This window comes from Argentina silus (genome assembly GCF_951799395.1).
Source record: "Argentina silus genome assembly, chromosome: 9".
NCBI lineage: Eukaryota > Metazoa > Chordata > Actinopteri > Argentiniformes > Argentinidae > Argentina > Argentina silus.
Window position 1 is genome coordinate 15,867,999 of NC_139663.1, and position 21,274 is coordinate 15,889,272.

At 41.7% G+C, this 21,274-nt stretch overlaps 3 protein-coding genes across 3 annotated transcripts in view; 1 reads left to right on the top strand and 2 right to left on the bottom strand.

Moving 5' to 3' along the window:
• Nucleotides 1-21,274, top strand: part of apol (apolipoprotein L) — a 194,109-nt gene that overhangs the window by 53,701 nt on the left and 119,134 nt on the right. The window lies entirely within an intron of this gene.
• fam83fa (family with sequence similarity 83 member Fa) lies at nt 457-12,240 on the bottom strand. The gene is made up of 6 exons (XM_083677930.1): nt 12,114-12,240; nt 10,562-11,095; nt 5,080-5,247; nt 3,126-3,247; nt 2,201-3,009; nt 457-2,074 (listed from the first exon to the last, which is right to left on the bottom strand). Exons 2-6 carry the CDS (start codon nt 11,024-11,026, stop codon nt 2,025-2,027), a joined length of 1,614 nt encoding a protein of 537 aa, XP_083534056.1. The 5' UTR covers nt 11,027-11,095; nt 12,114-12,240; the 3' UTR covers nt 457-2,024.
• On the bottom strand, nt 11,320-20,065 carry grap2a (GRB2 related adaptor protein 2a). Its single transcript, XM_083677931.1, has 9 exons — nt 20,033-20,065; nt 19,811-19,912; nt 15,367-15,512; nt 15,050-15,141; nt 14,802-14,921; nt 13,660-13,849; nt 13,217-13,306; nt 12,599-12,709; nt 11,320-12,433 (listed from the first exon to the last, which is right to left on the bottom strand). The coding sequence occupies exons 3-9, from the start codon at nt 15,442-15,444 to the stop codon at nt 12,257-12,259; spliced, it is 858 nt and encodes a 285-aa protein (XP_083534057.1). The 5' UTR covers nt 15,445-15,512; nt 19,811-19,912; nt 20,033-20,065; the 3' UTR covers nt 11,320-12,256.

Consider the following 21,274-nt stretch of genomic DNA (forward strand, 5'->3'; position numbering starts at 1 on the left):
GGGCCATAATATCTTATGTTGCTGATATGTGGCAGCTTTCTGAACTTCTAATCAAGGTAGTAGTACTCATCATCAAGGACATGTCTTCTGTCACATGATAATGTTGGGTAATTTGGTCAACCAAGAGGACAGACCTCTGTGTTTCCCAAAGAACATTTACAGGGATATTAAATCATGTGACGGTTTATTGAATCATGTGCAGTGGTGGTGGTGATAAGGGCTGTTTTATTTCTACTGTGAGACGAGGATAGTGCCTGTGGTATGAGGCATCAAACATGCACTTCCTGTGCACACCAGTTCCTGTGTGCATATGTTTAGCAGGGCTCTGGTTCTACTCTGAGGTTATTGTTAACCCCATGTAGATTAACCCCATGTAGATTAACCCCATGTAGATAGAGAGATGCAAAACAGTTGAGTTGATCAGAATTACACACAAACTAACATTCCCGCCATATGACAGCACTATCTTTCGAAGAAGTACTGTATCATTTACATCACATGTTTATTTCACAATGTACGGTATACAATCCACCGGTACACTGACCTCCCCAAACCTCTCCAGAATTACACTGTTTGCGCCAAGATCAGTCTACATTGTATACGTTTTAAAAGGAAAAGAGGGACACACTTCCCAAAAGATTATAAAGCATTATATGCTTTTTTGAAAAACTTTATTCTCATATAACTTCTCTTCAAACTAGGGTGGGAATTAACACATAGACTCACCCATCAAAAGCAAACTTAAAACTATCAACTAGCAACCTGAAAAATCTTGTCATTGAATGGAGATCTTGGACATCCAGTCAAATCAGTAGATTTGCTACATAATATGGTAGGAAATGTTTGCACAAGTATCCTTACCACTTTTTAAATGTGGAACATTTCTGTATAACTTTAGACAGAACTAGGTTATGTAAGGTATTAGATACATTTACAGTGTTTTCTTCCATTGTTTTATTACATATTGTCTTGTAGTGAAATTACATGCATGCGGACTCATACAGTACAAGGTTGGCATTTCTATATACAGGACCTGACACCATAATTTCTATGAACAATTTTATTTCTATTGTCAAAATTGGTACAGTACTGTATGACAACAGAAATATTCAAAATTTGCTAAATACATCCTATATCTTAGTCCGAAACTGATACCATTTTAAAAAACTTCAAAAAAAAATCTACATAGAAATGGCATACAAACTGCAATAGTGTACAAACATTTATTCTTACCTGTTAACACCAGAACTGCCTGGTGTGTCAAGTCCACACATACATTATTCACAGACTATACAGTGCAGTACACACCAGTGGACACAGTCCATTACCAAAGTGTCTTGGTAAGGGGATACTTCAGAGTGAGAGCAGAGCTGATCACTTTCCTTTCTCCATAACGTAAGGGATGGTACTTTCAGGATCTACCTTCTTAGGTCAGCTTTACCTCCTCACACCATCGTTATCATTTAGGTCTTAACAGTCGCCTTTTCAACGGCAGAGCTACAAAACAACACAACAAGTTGACTTCTTATGAACATAACAGCCACAACAAACACTTTGTTTCCAATTTGCTGTGAAGACAGATATCAGTCAAACTAGCTTTCTATCATCTAATGAAGGATGGATCGTCGAGCCTGTACTGGTACTGTAGGCCAACATGTACAGTATTTCTCTATGACACAGGTCGTAAATGTCACCTATTGGCGTTGACAGCAATACTGAAATAGGCGGGCGGGTGACACTTTTCACGGCATGGTCCATCAAATCAGTCCAGGTAAACAAAATTAGATTAATAATTAGTCCATGGCACACAGTAGACTCTACCATCAAACCCTAGAGGACAGTCAATGTCTACACACTGCACCAAGTTCTCCTGGGGAATGTTGCAAAGATACATTGATGTGACACCAGGCTCAGGCTACTGCAGTAGTACATCCCATGATGTCATAACTTAAGGCAATCACTTTAATGCATGTAATAGTCTCGCTCCCTCTCTCCCAGTGGACACTGTCCTCCTTGTTTGCGTCTCAGGATTGAATGCAGTTCTTTTTCTGATGTTTCTTATGCCCTTTCACGCCTAGAGGAGGAACAGAGAAAAAGATGAATGAGCAACATAATAACATACAACAACAACAACAACAACAACAGAAAACAATGTGAGGGACTCAAAACCTTTCTTAAGTTCTAATGTATTCACACATACCATCTTCGTCTCCTGTGTTGAGGGTCATTAGAGACATACTTCTTTGGGGGAGTTTTAATGGCTTCTTGTTCTTGGATTTCAGTAATGATGGTTTCTCTATGATCTCAAATGAGTCCTTCAGCTCATCAGTCACAGCGCTATTTGCCTCTGAGGCTTTGTGGATGGGAGAGGGGTTTGTAGGGGTGGCAATACCCTCTACTATGGTTTCTGTGCTCAGAGGGGTTCCTCTGCCCTTCAGGAAGAGCCTGAAGGAGCTGCGTTGTTTCTTTCCACCAGAGGCCTGGAGCTGCTTCTTCAAGCCTCCCTTCCCCTCCTCCCCCTCCTCCTCCTCCTCCTCCTTCACCACCACAGGAGAATTGGGGGACTCTGGAATGACACTGTCCGGTTTCGTACTAATGCCCCCATTGGCATGGAGGAACTTATTGATGCCATTCCCAAGGTCCGTGCCACCAGTCAGCGAGTCTCTTCGTGCGGAGAGGTCCTGTAAGGACACCGTGCGGCTAAGGCTGTTCCCCACCACAAGTGAATACTTAGGGTTGTGATATTTATGTGCAGGCACCTTCAGGCCAGACTGTCTGGAGTCTCCAAGAGTCACCTGGAAGCGGGAGGTGGACACCGGCAGGGGCTTGAGGGGCTCTTTTTGCACCGGCGCAGGCATCGGCGGCTTGGTGATGTGAAACTCCTTGTAAAGGTCCACATGCTCAGACGCAGCATACAGTTCCCTAAAGTCATTGTCGAAGAAGTCCACCACCTGTCCCGTCATGACTGTGATGGTGTTCCTGTCCACCCGAGAAGAGCTCCAGGTGAAGCTGGGAATGTCAGACAGGGAGACATAAGGCTCAGTCGAGGAGTAGATCACAGAGTTAACGTCTGTGTGAGTGAGTGTATGAATAAGTGATAGTGCATGACTAAGAGGAATACAGACCTGTACGAGCCAAACATGACTTTCTCCACATCCACCAGCATGTACTTGGAGCATAATGAGCCAGGCAGCCTGCCAATGGACAAGGCCAGCCCAGAGCCCTTCACCGTCCTCACTCGCAGGTTCTGAGAGAGTCACACAGACCACCAGTCAAACACCTGACCTCGTTCAGCATGACACACCTGAGGCTGACTAGGAGACATACTGTACTGTACCGTATCAGACTGACGTACTGTATCAGCCAGTCTGCAATGGCTATGTAAATTGTGGTGTTACCACCCATGACTAAAGTAAACTCTCAGTGTAAGCAAATTTAAAAGCAATGATGGAAAAGTTCACGATAACCCCATGAGCATAAAGGCGGGGCACATCTATTTACCAAGCCAGAAAAGGAAGGGAGAGAGAGAAAAAAAATACTGAGACGTAAACGCAGAAACAGACACGTCATTAGGATGCTACTCTATGCTGTTAACCCTTGTGTGGAAGAGGATTAAGTTACACTGGAATAGATTGTTCCGGGGAAATAACAATACCAGACCCTGGCACAGTGGAACACTGAAAGGGCCATTCAGAACTGTATCAACTGACACCACACTGACACGGTTTTCAAACATTCCATTTAAAGCAGGCTAGATCTACAACCTTTGCATACAGTAGATAGAAACTACGGAACCAAGATAAAAAGTAGGTCAGACGTTGTTCTGCTCTGTGCTGGAAAGGATCTGGGTAACACTTGATTTTACAGTCTGCTGTTTACCTGATCTTTATTGAGAAATTGCATGGTAAAATGGTAATAACATAATCACTACCTAATACTACATGTTGGTTTCTTTGTTACCACATAATTTGTTATCAAATACCAGGTTAATACCAATTTAAATAGAACTCAAAAATAAAGCATGCTGTGTCATGTTGGAAAATCATTGGGCAGCAAGAACAACAGCTGTCATCCCTCTACCTGGCTAGAGTCAGAAGGTGGACAAGATTGCACTGGACTCTTCCCACCCCCTCCACCCTGAATTCCAACTCCTCCCCTCAGGCCGTAGGTTTAGATATCCCAGGGTAAAAACCAATAGAGCAAAAAACTCTTTCATCCCCAAAGCACACACTCTTTATTAGCCTGGCACTCCCCCCTTCAGCACTTTAGCAGCCCACCCCGTGCATTTTGCACAATACTCTGTATAGCCTACGATGGATAGGCCTATGATGGATAGCCTACGATGGATAGGCCTACGATGGACAGGCCTACGATGGATAGCCTACGATGGACAGGCCTACGATGGATAGGCCTACGATGGATAGGCCTACGATGGATAGCCTACGATGGATAGGCCTACGATGGACAGGCCTACGATGGATAGCCTGCGATGGATAGGGCTACGATGGACAGGCCTACGATGGATAGGCCTACGATGGATAGCCTACGATGGATAGGCCTACGATGGATAGCCTACGATGGATAGCCTACGATGGATAGGCCTACGATGGATAGCCTACGATGGATAGCCTACGATGGAAAGGCCTATTTGTGTATATCGGTGTATATTGTTGTTGTTGTCTTTCATCCTGTCTATTGTATTTTTCTATGGACTGATGCTGCACAACAAATTGCCTCTCTGAGGACATTAACGTTTTCTGAATCTGAATAAATCATTTCCCAATTTGATAACAAAGGTTGACAGAACTTCTGAGTCAAAGGAATAGTTCACCCAAATTAAAATCACATATTTGGTTCCTTACCCTGAAATGAGTTAACTAACAGCTAATTGTTAGCATGTTTAACCAAAACCAAGTCAATGGACCCTAAGTTCTATGCTCAACGATTCACATCACTGACTGTCACTGTTCCATATGGGATTTGAACCAGGTTCTGTTCCTGTGTTTATCTTACCCAGTTCCTGTTTGTGTATTACCTACTCCCTGTGGCTTCCCTGCGTGTTTGCTATGCTTGTCTCACCCGTAAATGCAAGGCAGTGATCTGTAGCCGACTGCACATGTCCAGGAAATGAGGTATTCCCTGCGCATCCAGTACGGCGTAGACAGCCACTCCTCGTCTTGATGCTGCATCCAACAGGTCCTGAACAATCTGTAGGTCCGTGACCAGGTCCATCACCACCGCTACTACCTGCAAATATTGGGAGGGAATATCAGATGCAGAGGAGCTGGGAATGACAAACCTAAACATCCCAATGTCAATGAGAAAAGTACACACAGAGAACCATACTTTGCATGCCTTATATGTTCATTTATCTTCATATTCCAGCCAGCACATACAGTAAAAACCCAACCCTCTGGCCAGATGCCCTGTTAAAAGGGTGATGGCCTGAGCCAAAGGACACTAAGTGGCAAAAAGCAAGGTCGCTCACAAAGGGATGGCAATCAGAATTATCGGGTCCAAAGTGAGATTGGGCTATCACTGAAAGTAAATTCCATAAGGCAAGTTTACAGGCTAGAGTCAGTTTAAAATATTCAATTATTTGTAAGATCCAATTACATGACAATGAAAATCAGTTTTATAAATTATTTATTGTATTTAGGTCATAACAGAATGTTGGATTGATGTTGGATTTACGGTATGTACCATGTTATGTCTTATGAACCAGCTAGTGCATTCACATTTCCCAATAATTGATATAGAGTGCACTCCATAAGTATTGGAAAGAGGAAGCATTTTGTCTTCTTTTATTATGAGGTAAAAGTAGAGATCCTTTTTTTTTTTTCAGATTGGGTTCACAATTTAGAAAGTACAACATTTTTTCATTTGGTTGACAATCCTTTGCATGCAACATCTGCCTTAAGTCTGTGACCTATTGACCACACCAGACGATGGGTATATTCTCTGGTGATGCTCTGCCAGGCCTTTACTACAGCCATCTTCAGTTGTTGTTTGTTTTTAGGTCTTTTTGCATAAAATCTTCTGGAAATGAAATGTATGTTCAATTGGATTAAACATTAAATCTGAAGATTGACTTAATTGACCAGTTAAGAACTTTTCCACTTTTTGGCCCTGAAAAACTCCCTAGTTGCTATGGCAGTATGATTGGGGTCATTGTCTTACTGTATGATGAAACGTCATCCAATGAATTTGGAGGCATTTGCTTGTACTCGAGCAGACAAGTTGTTTCTGTACACTTCAGAATACATTCTGCTGCTGCCAAACCATAGCACCTCCTCCTATCTACCATGTTTTACAAATGAGGTGGTATGCTGTAAATCTTGGGACAGATCCTTCTTTCTCCAAACTTTCCACTTGCAATCATTCCGGTACATGATAATATTCCACAAGACTGTTTTCCAGACCTCTGCAGGCTTTTTTTCTTTTTAGGTACAGTTCTTTTTAGGAAACTGTAACCTGGCCGTCCTTTTTGAGTATAGAGCTAAAAGAAGGCAAAATGCTTCCTCTTTCCAATATTTATAGAGGGTACTATACATGGAATGCAAACAGGTGGCCTCTCATATTTCATAAGTCTTCTGTGAGGGGAGTGCTCACTTTATGTTGCGACATACCGAAACCTTCATCACCTGGCAAGCAGACAGTTCATTGTAAAAACTTACGGGGAGGTGATTCATGGTAACAATTGCTGCTGAGTGAGACCAAAATACGATGTGTAAGCCAGGGGAGGCTGGTGGAAGTAGAAATTGGGCTCATTGTAATGCATGGAATGGAATGAGGATTGGTATGAAACATGTTTGTTTAAGGAATGGTACCAAACACGGGTGAGCCTGTCCTCCGATTTCTACCTCCACAAGCCTCCACTGGTGGAATCTCTCTAATTACCTGGAAAAACTAGTTTAGCTCAAGTAGTTTCATTTCCTGCTATATTTCAAAATTCATATCACCTGTTCAATGAGAGGATAGCTGATAAATCCTACAAAATAGAGATTCTAATCTGACATGTTTGACGTTCGCAAACAAATGAACACCACTTTGAGGATTAAAATCCTCTAATCCCACAACAACTACTTCTTATGTAAAACAGAGCTAGTTTGTGGAGGGCAGATTTGCATATGAAAAATATGAGCACTAGAGAATTGCTTGGGGCAAGTTCTCATGAAGACTGTGGTAACACAGGACTGTGTACAAGTTAGTCCAGACGGGAGAGAATACCTCTACTACTGAACTACGTTGGAGTCATTTCCTAACTCTTCAATAAGGTATGTGTCATCATTTTGCATACAACTTGCTAAGTTAATTGGCCTACATACTCAGTTGTACACAGAATGCTCAGTCACGGGTTTGGCTTTCCTGTATGTCAATCATTAACCCAGCCTCAAAGAGGAGAATCTGACTGGTCATAAACAGGAATTATTCCATGTGTACCAGGTCAAACGATTTAACATTATTGAAATATGACATGAGTATCATGAGATTGCATATGGTTGTAAGGTACACATCAATATTCCTAAGTAGTTCAAGATAACTTACCCTTAACCTTAGATAAACACTTACGTTTCACAACGTTTGATGTGTGTAATAACACATAACCCTACCCATACACTTAATTCAAGTGACTCCAAAGTGTTCAAAACACTATGGTCCCACAAAAAAAAAAAAAAAGGGGGGGGGGGGCTACTAGGGTTGGGCGGTATAGCGGTACTACGGTATCCCGCGGGACTGGAAAATGCCCACGCTATGCTTTTCAATACCGTCATAAAATGTCTGCTCCACTATCTATCAAACTGCCAAATTAAGCAATGTTTGTCAATTACAAGTGTAACTTTTAGGTTGCTGCACGTGACCTCTTCCATCTAAGAAAAAAAAGATGCCTAGTGCTATAGTCCCGACAATAAAGGAGAGCCTGCAAATTTGGAAGAGGTTATTTGCAAGATTTGTATGAAAAAGATGAGGGCCAGAGATGGGAACACTAATGGGAACTAATCTACACTAGCATCTCAACCTGAAACACCCATTAACAGCTGCACAGATGGGGATATCTGTCTATGTGAAGTGCTGCTGTCTGGTTCAAAGAGCTATTCGCTGACATGACGCCAAACATGTCGTTAACCGTCCACTTTGTCACACCCGACTGGAAACTGAAGTCAAAACGCCTACAGACGGCGGACAACACTGTTGATGCTCTCTCCGCACGGCACTTGGATGCGAATAAACTCTCGGCCATAACGACTGACGATGCTGCTAACATTGCAGCCACCATCCGGACCCTGAATTGGCCATGGCTCAACTGTTTTGGCCACAAGCTCAATCTGGTGGTGACAAACGCGGTGTAGGACTAGAGGCGACGGACAGACCGGGCCCTCGGGAGTCTCTCACAGCTGGCCTCAAAAATAAGCAAGTGTAATTAGGACTCCCAGAGCATAGTCTCATAATTTAGAATAGTCAATATACACTCACCGGCTCAACTGCTCAGTAAAGCAAATGTCTAATCAGCCAATCACATGGCAGCAACTCAATGCATTTAGGCTGCTGAAGTTCAAACCGAGCATCAGAATGGGGAAGAAAGGTGATTTAAGTGACTTTGAACGTGGCATGGTTGTTGGTGCCAGACGGGCTGGTCTGAGTATTTCAGAAACTGCTGATCTACTGGGATTTTCACGCACAACCATCTCTAGGGTTTACAGAGAATGGTCAGAAAAAGAGAAAATATCCAGTGAGCGGCAGTTCTCTGGGCGAAAATGCCTTGTTGATGCCAGAGGTCAGAGGAGAATGGCCAGACTGGTTCGAGATGATAGAAAGGCAACAGTAACTCAAATAACCACTCGTTACAACCAAGGTATGCAGAAGACCATCTCTGAACGCACAACACGTCGAACCTTGCAGCAGATGGGCTACAAAAGGGGGTCCAACCCAGTACTAGCAAGGTGTACCTAATAAAGTGGGAAGTGTATATAGAGAAATTATAATCTACAGGCTATATGACATAGGCCATGAGACAAGTTATATTATTACGAATGCAGTGTGTGATACTTCTTATTAAGATATAACATTATGCTGTCCAACTGTTAAGTTTAGTTTGTCAAGCTGTGATCGGGATGTACGGTTTAAATTATTGTTTAGGTTAAATGTCATACGGTATTGCAGTCACCACATAAATAATTCAGGACGGTATAAAAGGTATGAAAACATTTATACCGTCCAATCCTAGAGTCTACCAGTGAGAGCTCCAATTTTAGGGTTACTTACTCCCACATAATAGTGTCTGTGTCACATTTGCAGTGCCCATTGACACGTCAACCTCCTTGCTCGATGGCCATGCCCAATCAAGTGACAAACAAGCTTATGTCATTCATCTTCCGGTAGCATACCTGCCAGGTCAAGCAGTCATTCAGACGGGAAGGGCAACTGCTGATTGAGTTTGTATGCTGAGAGGACGGGGAAGAGAAGATCTATCTGGGCTTTCTGTTACAGTCATAAGCCCTGAGGAGGTGGAGTAGGAGGGAGGTTTCAACGACTTGGTTGAACAAGCTTTTGTCATAATACAGGTTCTGATGCGAGTCTGTGACAGGTTGCCCTTTGCATCTACTGCACATGTGGAGGAGCTTGTTAAAACATGTATGTCTCTCAATTCCATTCACACAGGGCTTGACTGTGAACATTCTTTCCACAGCGTCTGGTACCTTTTTTCTTGTTTCTCTCGTTCCTTTTTTATCTTGTTCAGTGAGCGCACCAAATTAATGACTTTGAAATTAATTACATATGGTACAAGGCATGTCCAAGTTGCACTATATATGGAGTATTGTTTTGACAACCATTGCTGATATATTTGGGATTTTCAGTTTGAGTTTAAAGTGAGTGAGGAGGCCTTTAGTTATCTCATTGACCCAAAAGGAACCACACAATGCAGTTGGTGTGAAGACTGTGTCCAAAATGAACAGAAAGCAATCCTGTAAAAAATATCAGATGCGCAAGAACTCTCCTCTTTGCTCAGCCTCTAAGATATATGAACCTACTCAAGAAGGCCAAAAATGCTACAGTAGGAGGAGCAATAATTTAAGTTTGCCTAGCGACACTTGTCTTTTGTTCAATGGCATCACATGACAGTGGATAAACTTCCCCTTATCTGTAACTACTGTAAAACCCAAAGCATGGCCAAGTGGGTCAATGCTGAGCAATGATTCCCCATAACTTTGAGAAGAAGGTAATTAATATATTTGCACAGGACTTTGTTATTACAAATGTGATAATAATGGCTTTATGTAGGGACTGTAAAAAAAGTCTACTTCACTATCAGGTGTTATATTTTAATTCATGTCTGATAACGAATACTAGAATTTACAATAAACTACCTTTGTGATTGTATACTGTTAGCCTACTGTACATTCTTAATCAACTCAACAGAATGTAGGCCTAATATTTTTCATGGTGAAAATACCAGGTGATAGGACTTACTTTTTCCCAAAAAGTATCCAAATAGGACTCATAGGGGAGGCTAAGTAGGCACGTGTAATATTCATGTGTAATATCCTACAGGTGAAATTACCTTATTCGATTCTTGAATGAGTCTCCTCACCACCTCTTTTATATAGGGGCCGTTCTCTTTGGGTGGATGCGTGTAGATAGATACTCGGGTGACCCCCTTATAGAACCCACTGCAGCCCGGCCAACCAATATCAAGCGGTGGGACCGCTGTGTCTGACATTTGAGGCCAGTACGTGGATTTGATGCCCGAGTCCGCTTTTGACTCCTGGGCCTTTTCACCCGTCTCGGAGTCACTGTCTGCTTCGTATTCGTGAAAAGTGTTTCGGATCCATTTCACTTCGCGCGCGGAGAGAAAGTCTTTCACGTTGTCCTCTTTAAGGCGCATCTTGAAAGCGCCATCACCGTTCTTCAACAGCTGTTCGAGCGCCGCCCGTTGCTCCTCGCTGTAGTAGAACTCCGGTTTAGTTTCGGGTATCCTCACATTGACATGTTCATCGTCCATGCACATAAGCTGAGACTCGGCCATAACAGCTATCTCCTAAACCTTCCCACGGTTAGTCCTGTTTTTCTCCCGCAGCTCTGGGTACACCTTTACCTGTATGAACAAGGTAAGCGCACAAGTGACGTTAAACCTCTTCCGAGCAGAGGGAGGGGGGAGGAGTTCAAAATGAGTGTGGGTGGTTGACATTATGAGGTGAATTATTTGAATTTCCCAAGCAGTCAAATTTCCAAGTAGGCCTACCTTGAGTCAGTCACCGTCACACACTATCTCTCCAATCATATTGAGACTGGTATTTAAAATGCAGACATGACATGGTGGTTGATGAAAGTAACTTTATGAGAATTGAACAGATTAGATTTTATTTCATAAAGCATGAAAAACTGAAGAAAAATGCATACTGTCAAGGCAAAGTATATCTGTTATTCTATCATTTAAAAAAGTGTATCATTTATGGCAATACAATATTAAAATGTCTGGCAAACTTGTTGAAAGAGAAATCAAATAAGCAAAAAGATAACAGTTCAAGCCATCACAACTTCAATGATACACTGCGGCTTTGATAGTTTGCTTCGATTCACTGCCGGTCTGACAGACACAAATCAGATTAAATTATTTAAGGTCATGCTGTAGGTCATATTGTGCTCTGTGTCATTGGCTTTGAAACACTGACACAAATTGCAGAGTTATGAAAAGTGTATCAAACTTTACACCAAACCAACATTGTATACTGTATGTTAACTCTACAGAGACATTGCTTTCCATGCAGTGACGGTGACCTTTATATTATGCTATGGAGATTGAAAAGAAATATTGCTTTACAAAATGTAAAAAAACATACAATATGTCATCATAAATGTAATACCTTAACTAAATGGCAGCATAGTTGTTGTTCTCATAAATAACGACAGCAGATACTGTACATCTATCCTCCTGGAGATTCCAGCTGATAGCCTAATAGCTGGGGTGTGGAGGTTCCCTTAAACAAATCCTAAAATCCTTAAAAGTCATGCAGGTATGACAGTTTCATCGCAACATGTATTAAAGCACCAGCTTTAGATCCATATACAAGAGTGTACGTATGTTTTACACAATTATTATTGTAAAATCTTACTTGCATCAATTTCTTTTTGGGGTCACCACTGTCCTTTTAGATCAGGCGACACAACAAAGACTTCTGCCCCTGCTCACAGTCCATATGATTGGTGAAAAGGTCCAAAGAGTAAGTGACATATCCTCCTACAGTTAGAGCTTCCCTCACATAGGCAAGGTATAGTTGGCAGGGAACAGACCACTTTTACCCCGCAACCTTCCTTTCCACCAGGAGGCATCCGAGCGATCCAAAATGTCAATAATATCACCAGCACTGAAACCTAGTTCATCGCCCTCCTCCGCCGTGAAGTCGTAAAGAGCTTTCACCTGTATGGTTGCCCTCTGACACACACACACACACACACACACACACACACACACACACACACACACACACACACACACACACACACACACAAATGCTGTGAGGTCAAGTGGCGAGAGGTAGTCATTTCAGAGAACGTTGAGGAGGACATTTTAACAGTAGGGAGTAGCATACTACAGTACCTGTGGTGGAGGCAAGGTTTCAGATCGGGGGGCTGGGTGGGAGCTGAGAGCGCTGTTTCTACCTGGGGTTCCAATCGTGTGAGCCCTCTCTTCCAGACCCCCTCTCTTACTCTGGGGGAAGAGAGAGAACATTCAGCCGGAGGTCTGATTCTAATCTTTACCCAGCCTATCCCTCTTGGACCAAAGTGGGGTGGGGGTACGCATACCCCCGGGGGTACGTGGATCGATCTAGGGGGTACGCGAAATAAATCTGTGATTTACCTTCCCAAACAGTCCTGTTGAATAGCCGACTGCAGTCTCAGTACCAAAAATAAATGCATGCACCCTATCCAACAGAATAATATTATCACAATGTCTAATATGTATGGGATAATGTTCATAGAATATCAATTAGGCTACAAAATAACCGACACAGGGTACATGACTGTTAAAAGTTTGGGAACCACTGCTCTAGGACCATAATAGAACATCATAGACCTAAGGAAATCAGATGACAGCAATGATGCTGTTTTACATGACTAAGGTACAGTACATAGAAGCTACTGCTTGCTTTCATGGCCATTTTCTTTCTAATTGTTTTGTTTAGGTAGGATGAGTGGTAGTTAGCGACTGTACCACCTGACTGTGAGGCTGGTCTGAAGCCCTGCGCTGCGTTGTAGCTGCGGACGGGCTTCCATGCCTCTCCTCAGGTAGGCTACCCCTCTTCAACTGGGAAAAGTAGGAGAGGAAAGGATTGTAAAGTAGCCATCTCTTAGAGGCAAGACAGAAAGAAACAGCAGAGACTAAACAATTGTTTACACTATATGACATTAGCATTGATGATTCACGAGGCTGGTGGAGGTAGTAATCAGAGGATGGGCTTATCGTAATGCATGGTGTGGAATGAGGAATGGAATAAAACACAATTTCTGCCAACACCAGCCTCCCCTATCCCACTGATTTCTGTAGTACATGAGGTAAAGGAAAGGAGGCCTTGTTAAGAAGTGGACATAGCTGAGATACTATAGATCAGATTGAGACGTTGGACATGAGGGCATTTAAGATTCTCAGGGCTGAAATACCGGTTGAGCAGTAGATGGACTCTGGTTGTTCCAACTACCGTCTCTCAGGTAAATCTCCCGTTGCTTGGAGATGGAGGTCATCTTGTAGAAGTCCACCAGCTTGTTGAGGGAAGTGAACTTATCTGACCACAGGAAGTAGTTGCCTTTGCTGTCCTTCATCACTTTGAAGTGCTGCACATCAAACTCGTGTCTGAGGGAGAGATAATGTTACTCGTGTCTGAGGGAGAGATAATGTGTAAAAAAGAAAAAGAAAGGGGTTTATTATAAAGCAGTGAAGCACGTCACAACAAAAGGCGATAAGCTTTAATCCAATATTATTATTGTGAAACACATTAGTAATGCCCTGTCCACATTCCATGTGTCCAGTGGATTCACATGCTATCAACTATTTCTTCAATTCTTAGATTGTCCCCTGCTGGTCATTGTAGAAATTGAGATGATTGATGCTTTATTACGGTCTCTACTGACATTTAAACTTCACATCTAGATTAAAGATATAAAGTTGATTTTATATTGTGTTATATCTCACATTCCAAAATTATAGAAAATCAGTGTAATTGGGTTTTTCCAGAGGAAAACGTATACATATATATGGATTTTTATGAATGAATAAACCTGTTTATTGGCGTTTGCTGTTACTGGAGTGCCTGCTGAAGTGATGTTAGCTCTTTGGACTGCAGTCAATTAGCACAGGTGCTAACTAAATGGATGTTGACTGAACAAGACAGTTGTTCAGCATAAGGAGTCATAGAGTAATATCTTTTTTTAACAATCATTTATTTCACCAGTTAACATAGCTAGCTTGTGCCCATGGATTTCAGAGTCAGACGTTCTAGCTAACTTTTGTCACAAGCAGCTGGGGTGTGTATCCAATCAACTCTGTCAGCATACAGGACACAAGTTTGTTTACTCTCCTAAAGACAGCGAAATGTACCGCTTTGATCAAGTTTGTCTTGGGGAGGGGGAGGGAACATTTGAAATTCTCATTTGGCATAGTACAAGTAACACATAAAATAAATGTATGTTGCTCTATTTATCAATGGAGATCATTTCAGGTGACACACGCACACGCATGCACGCACACACACACACACACACACACACACACACACACACACACACACACACACACACACACACACCTGACAGAGATGGAGAACTCTCCAGGGGAGCTCTGGCTACCACGGATCAGGAAGCCCCCCACTTCCCTGGTCATCAGGACCTCCTCTGCAGCACTACGGCTGGCAGTCTCCTGGAACCAGCTGGAGAGGGAGATATACAGACACGTCATCAAGGGGGATACAAACAAACACACACAGTTTGTATGCGCACACTTTGAGGCGCATTCACTGTAAAAAAAAATTTGTGGATAAGAGTGACTACGTTTCACCTTGGGGTCTGTCTTTCAATGTAGTTTTGGGGGACAAAGCCCTCCTGCCCGTGCAACTCTGCCTTAAACCAATCATCTGTGGTACCTAGAACCTAATTAGAGGACAGAGAAAAACAAAAAAAATCACTGTTTAGTTGTAGTAGTACCACCTCTGCCAGAGAGGCGATACATCAGCATAACACAACAGTAGAACTGTGTGTATTAAGTAGGAATGCTTGGTAAAAATCTGTACTTTTGAGGCGGCAAAACAGCAGTTCTACGTCCATTCATAGTGTTGCTATGGCAAACAGTGACAGTTTTACCCCCAACGCACTCACCTTAAGGATATCTCCCTTTCGAAAGCTAAGCTCATCCTCTGCTGTTGCACTGAAATCAAACTTTCCTTTGGCTTCCATGATGACAGTTTGAGGTGGCAAAGTCGTTGAGAAGAGGGGTAGGAGGAGCAGAACGGTTGCCAGTCAGTCTATAAAACGAGAAAGGGAGAGATTAAGGTTGGAAGGGGCGAAGAAAAAAAAACAGTCATCAAGCCTAACCAATTCTAGGGAGTGAAAGATGCAGGGTCTTTTTCGCCTTTTAAGTACAGGAAAAGGCAAGAAGTCATCTGCATATACTGTACATACGAAAGACCTTCACTGTCATATTGCAGTGGTGGTTAGAAAAAGAGGTGGTGCAGAAGTGGTTAGCAACTAGCAAGTTCATTTGGAGGGAGGAACTGAACGTATAACTGTCAAGTTCACTGCTTACAGTTCCTGTAGACTACAGTACAGTACATTCTGTACTGCATAAACATTGCTGTAACTGTGGGGCTGTGACAGCTAGTAGTATGTTGTGAAATACTGGTTGAAGTCTAAGATAAATAAAGATATGGAAATGAGAAGTAGAGAATGGGGAAACTGAAAAAAACATTTCTAAAATGGATATGGGACAGAAAATAAGTCACAAGAAGACACTTCCCTTAACCTTCTGTCACTAAACTTAGGACAGGGAGATTTGTGCCAGAAGTTCCCAGCATGCATCCATGTGTTAATGTTTACCTAAAGATACACACACAGACATGAACATTGGGAAGAGGCAGAAGATGGGCACTGATGCGGAGAAGCCTAAACATCAAAATCCCCTTTTGCCCAAGCAAAAAGCAAACAAATTCTTCGATTTTTTGTTGTTGTTAATTTTCAGGATTTAAAACTCATGATGGCTTCTATATTTCATATTCAGTTTGCTACTCTCCCACAGACTTCATAAACCCTTCACACTGAGCCAACTTACTGCTGACATGTCACTGAGCACCAAGTTAAAAAATAAATAAATAAATAATGTGTGTGTGTGTGTGTGTGTGTGTGTGTGTGTGTGTGTGAATGTGTGTGAGAAGGGTGGCTTGAGTTCACTGCGTGCCCCATATCACCTTTATGCTGTGTTGGGGAAGCTACTCCAGCTGTATTTAAGTAAATCACCAAGTTGTAGTTTACAAGGGTAGAAATTGAACTACACTAAAACAACCATTGAGAAAAATATATATTGTCAAACTAAAGCTACTTTGAAAAAGTAGTTCACTGCATCAAAACTGCTTCATCCAACACAAGACAGCCAGATATGTACTGCCCGACCCCACAGCCTCAGCCTATTCACACATCAGACACTAGAGGGAGCTAACAGTACGACAGTGCTGTGATCTCAGGTACTCGAGTCGTGCAGTAAAAAGCCCTTCTGTTCCCCATCTGAATCAGTCTCATTCAGGGCGGATATGAGCAAGGAGCAAGGACGATAATGAGAATCATTCACAGAACTCTGATTAGGAGGACGGAAGGCTGCATGAACAACATGAGGAGAAATGCAGTTTAAATTCAATTTCATATACAAAGGAATTTAAACTATGAGTGTTTCATTCAAACTCATGTCTCTCTCTCTTTTTCTCCACCTGACAGGAACTGTTCATTCAACCAGCGCTCCATCTTTCACTCTAAAGACAACACATATTCACTTATTGACAGTAATAGCTCACATATTAGCTTCATAAAGAAACGCATGACAACAAGAGAGTGCTTTAACTTGCAGCATAGGATGAGCATGGAGAAAGTCAAAGGATATGACTTCACACATTCCATTGACGTAAAATAGACAAATTGTTTAATCTACCAGAGTCCCACTTCGGTTGCGCCGTGTGCACAGCAGCGCACTTGATTTGTGTTATCTAACTCCCTCTTATCTGTTTAACTAAACCATGGCCGGTAAATGCATACAGCCAACAACTGCTCCCTCCCAGTGCTCTCTCCCAAACGTTGACAACCAGTAGCTCTCTAAAAACCTGACATACTAATCTTTTTGGTTTCACACACCATTAGAAAAACTAAATCCGCATCGACCAGAGAGATGGTGCCGATGTAACTCTCCCTCGGGAGTGCAGCAAAAGCTGACATAACTTGAAACATTTCAAAGGCATCCTACAAACAACCTCATCATTCTGCTCTCGAATCAAGTCAGTCGTTGGACAGAGAGCTAACAGATGGCCATGTTTCTGGAGCCAGCCAAGAGAAGACCTCTCTCTCTCTCTCTCTCTCTCTCTCTCTCTCTCTGTCACACTAGAGAATGATAATCTCAAACAAACAACGTGTAAAACAGTAACAGACATAAAGTATGCAGTGACTCAGGGGTTATTGACAAGCCATCTCTATTAGAATGCCTCAGATAAGGTGAGCCTGGGGCACGTTGGTGCTGTGCCAACTTCCCTAGAATTCCCCTGGCATGGTGATCGCAGTGATACCAAATGGATGACAAAAGGTTGGCGTCTGCTCTCACAGCCAACAATTTGTGAGCTCTTGATTTATGTCATCTCCTTGCACTTGCTTTCATAGGGCCCAGGGAATTACTAGCTGAGACAATAACTTTGAGCAAAACACTACGGAAAGAAAACTGAACTAGCCACAGCAAACTACGTGGTTGGCAGAGCATGTAAACATCCATGCAAATAACACAAGGGCACAGACAGAGCACAGTCAGGGACATGCTGTGAGGAAAACTCACCTGTATGAATGGACAGCTTCAACTTAACAAAAGTGGCTTTTATACCAATCCAAACCAGAGGTGAAACCCTATAGTCAAATGTTTCTAGGAAAGTGATACTCATTACTTCCAGCATCTAATCTATGAATCTGTTGAGCGTCTGTTGAACCCATGGATAAAGAACTGACCATGGCCTTGCATTGATAATATCACCAAAGCAAAGAAAAAAACTGGATAAAATGTTTTCTTTTTTGATCTACAAGGGGAGGCCTGGACAAATAAATTGATATGAGCATAAAGCTTTTTGAATAGTATTTGTGACTAATTTCTGTTTAAGTTGCATTTTATTTAACGGGACTGTTTTCACTGATATATACTAGAAATGTCCCCAACTGTTATCTCATCATTTAAATCATGTGATAAGAATGGGGACTTTCTGGTGCGTAGGCTCCTTAAAATAATGCAATACAATTGTAAGCTATCAGGTGCCAAATGATGGTGAGTGCTTGTTACAGTATAATATATTCCCACAGACAAGTTATTTAGAAACCATTTTATCAAGTTATTTTTAAGTAAATACCTGGTTATTTCTGTACCTCTAATAAAGTGCAACCATTATGTATTATATTAATCAAGTACTGTACAGTATGTAGCATTTCAATCCCTATTCTCACCCTCCTAAACCTTACCCACATCGGTACATCCCTATTTGTGGCCCTGAATCTGTTTGAGGGGAATATGAATCCAATCTATTCATGAAAAGCACAACATACTATACTTGTTTGAGCACTAACACACTACTTGTTTGAGTACTATGGCAATGTGGTTGAATCAAGAGCATGACCTATACCTAAGGGCGTAAAATAAACTAGTTCACTTACACAACTTCAGCTCACTCACTGCACCTGTACTCTTCATTGACATTTCAGCACTGCACTTACCCACATTACATCTGTGACCATAATGCAACAGCATACAACCATATTTCCTTATTCCATAAACAAAACTATGTTAAACTTGCCCCCTTTGCACAGCAATTGCATCACCACATCCCCTGCTAAAGGGTTGTTTGACCTTGTGGGCTTAAGAGAAGAGGAACAATTCTCTAAAAAAATAAAATAAAAAGCTCTTTCAATACCTCACACATTGCCCACACAGAGAAGGGACTCGGTGGACTGCATGCAACTTTAGAAGTACAGTAAACACATTTGCAATGTGTAGTGTACATCAAAGGTTTGATTGTGATATCCCTTTCGGAACACACATGGAGTATTACCTTGATACAGACATTGATGTGCCATAGCAATGTAATATGTACAATATATGTAGCCTACATTGGGCTACATTTAATCCAATACGTTAGCAAGCAGCTGATAATGATGGATGGTGTTGATTTTAGCTTTAAACAGCAGGTTGCAAAAGTTCTACCTGTGGTATATTCGGTTATGTATTTAGTAAGATGCTTTCAATGGTCTAAGTTTGCAAATTATGTACAGTATAGATTTGAAAGAGGTGATAGGCGTATCTCTCTTGACAAACCTCAGTAATCAACCACTACAGAGCAATGATTCCAACTATTGAGATGATGAAGCAGATGAGTAATTATTCTAATTAATTAAATAGGCTACAGTCAAAAGGCAGCGTGGGCATGCACCGTAGCGCAGCCGTTCACACTACACAAGAGACTTGAATGCCTTTAACTTACTGTGCTCACATTGACCTACCTTCTATGAAAGTATGTTTGGTCAATATATATATGCTTACCTTTTATATCGTGAAAAGAACCACAGGTCGACAATCACGGGGAATTTACGCAGCCAGTCCACTTTTTGCACGACAATTACCTCAGCCAAGCATTATTCGGATCTAGATGGGAACGACACATTAGTAAAGCCATACAAGTAAAGATTTTTCTATATAAAAAGTCGGGCAAAGGATTGTTTCTTTCCGTTTTATTTCATTGAAGTTTGAGTATAGGCTACGCACTGGGATGTGTGGCTCTCGAGTTCCCTCCTCAACATGCGCAACTATCAGATATTTACTTGCACTTTGTTTGCTGCTTATAAGACCGCCTCTTTTCAAACGCAACGTTAAACATCACCTCTAGTAAAATCATGATTGTTCAAGGTGGATTTCAGTCGAAGAAATTCTGTAGGTATAACACCATGTCTATTACCTCACCAAGGTAAGACACACACACACACACACACACACACACACACACACACACACACACACACACACACACACACACACACACACACACACACACACACACGCCTTGGCATCATCCTGCATTTGTCAAAATATTTTACATTCAATTTTCTTTTTGTTTTTATGTCACTGATCTACACAAAATATCCTATAATGTCAAAGTGGAAATTATTTTTTGGAAATGTTTACTAATTAATTAAAAATTAAAAACTGAATTTTGAGTAAGTATTCACCCTCTTTGCTATGACACTCCTAAAATTTGCTCAAATGCAAAAAGTCACTCAATAAGTTGAATTGAGTCCATCTGAGTGCAATGATAACAGCTCATGTGATTTCAGAATGAATATATTTTGTTTTTATCGGGTCTCTGGTTTGCATAGGAATCGATTACACACTGTGTGGATTAGGCTGTCACTACCAATTCAGCAAATGTCATAATTTTCTCTTGATCCTGACAAACTCCCCAGTCCCTGCTGGTGACAAACATACCCATAACATGATGCAGCTACCACTATTCTTCAGACAAGGGATGGTGCGGAAACTGCATTGCATGTGCTGGATTTGCACTAAACTTAATGCTTTGTAGTAAAACCGAATAAACACATTTCCAGCCACTTTCTTTGCTGTATCACTTGAATTCATATGCAAATCAGAGACCCTATAAAAACAAAGATATGAATTCCAAAATCACATGAACTATTATCCTGGCATTAAGATGGACTCAATTCAACGTGACTTGTTGACAACATTTTTGCATTTGAGCATTGCCATTTGAGTGTCACAGCAAAGGGGGTGAATACATTTCATTTTTAAAACATCATTTTCACTTTGACATTATAGGCTATTTTGTGTAGATCAGTGACAAAATGTTTTAATCAAATCTATTTTAAACTCAGGTTGTAACACAACAAAATGTGGAAAAAGGGGGGTCCAGGGGGGTGAATACTTACTGAAGGCACTGTACACTGATACTACGTAATGCACACATATGTAACACTTTTGTAGTTGGCAGTA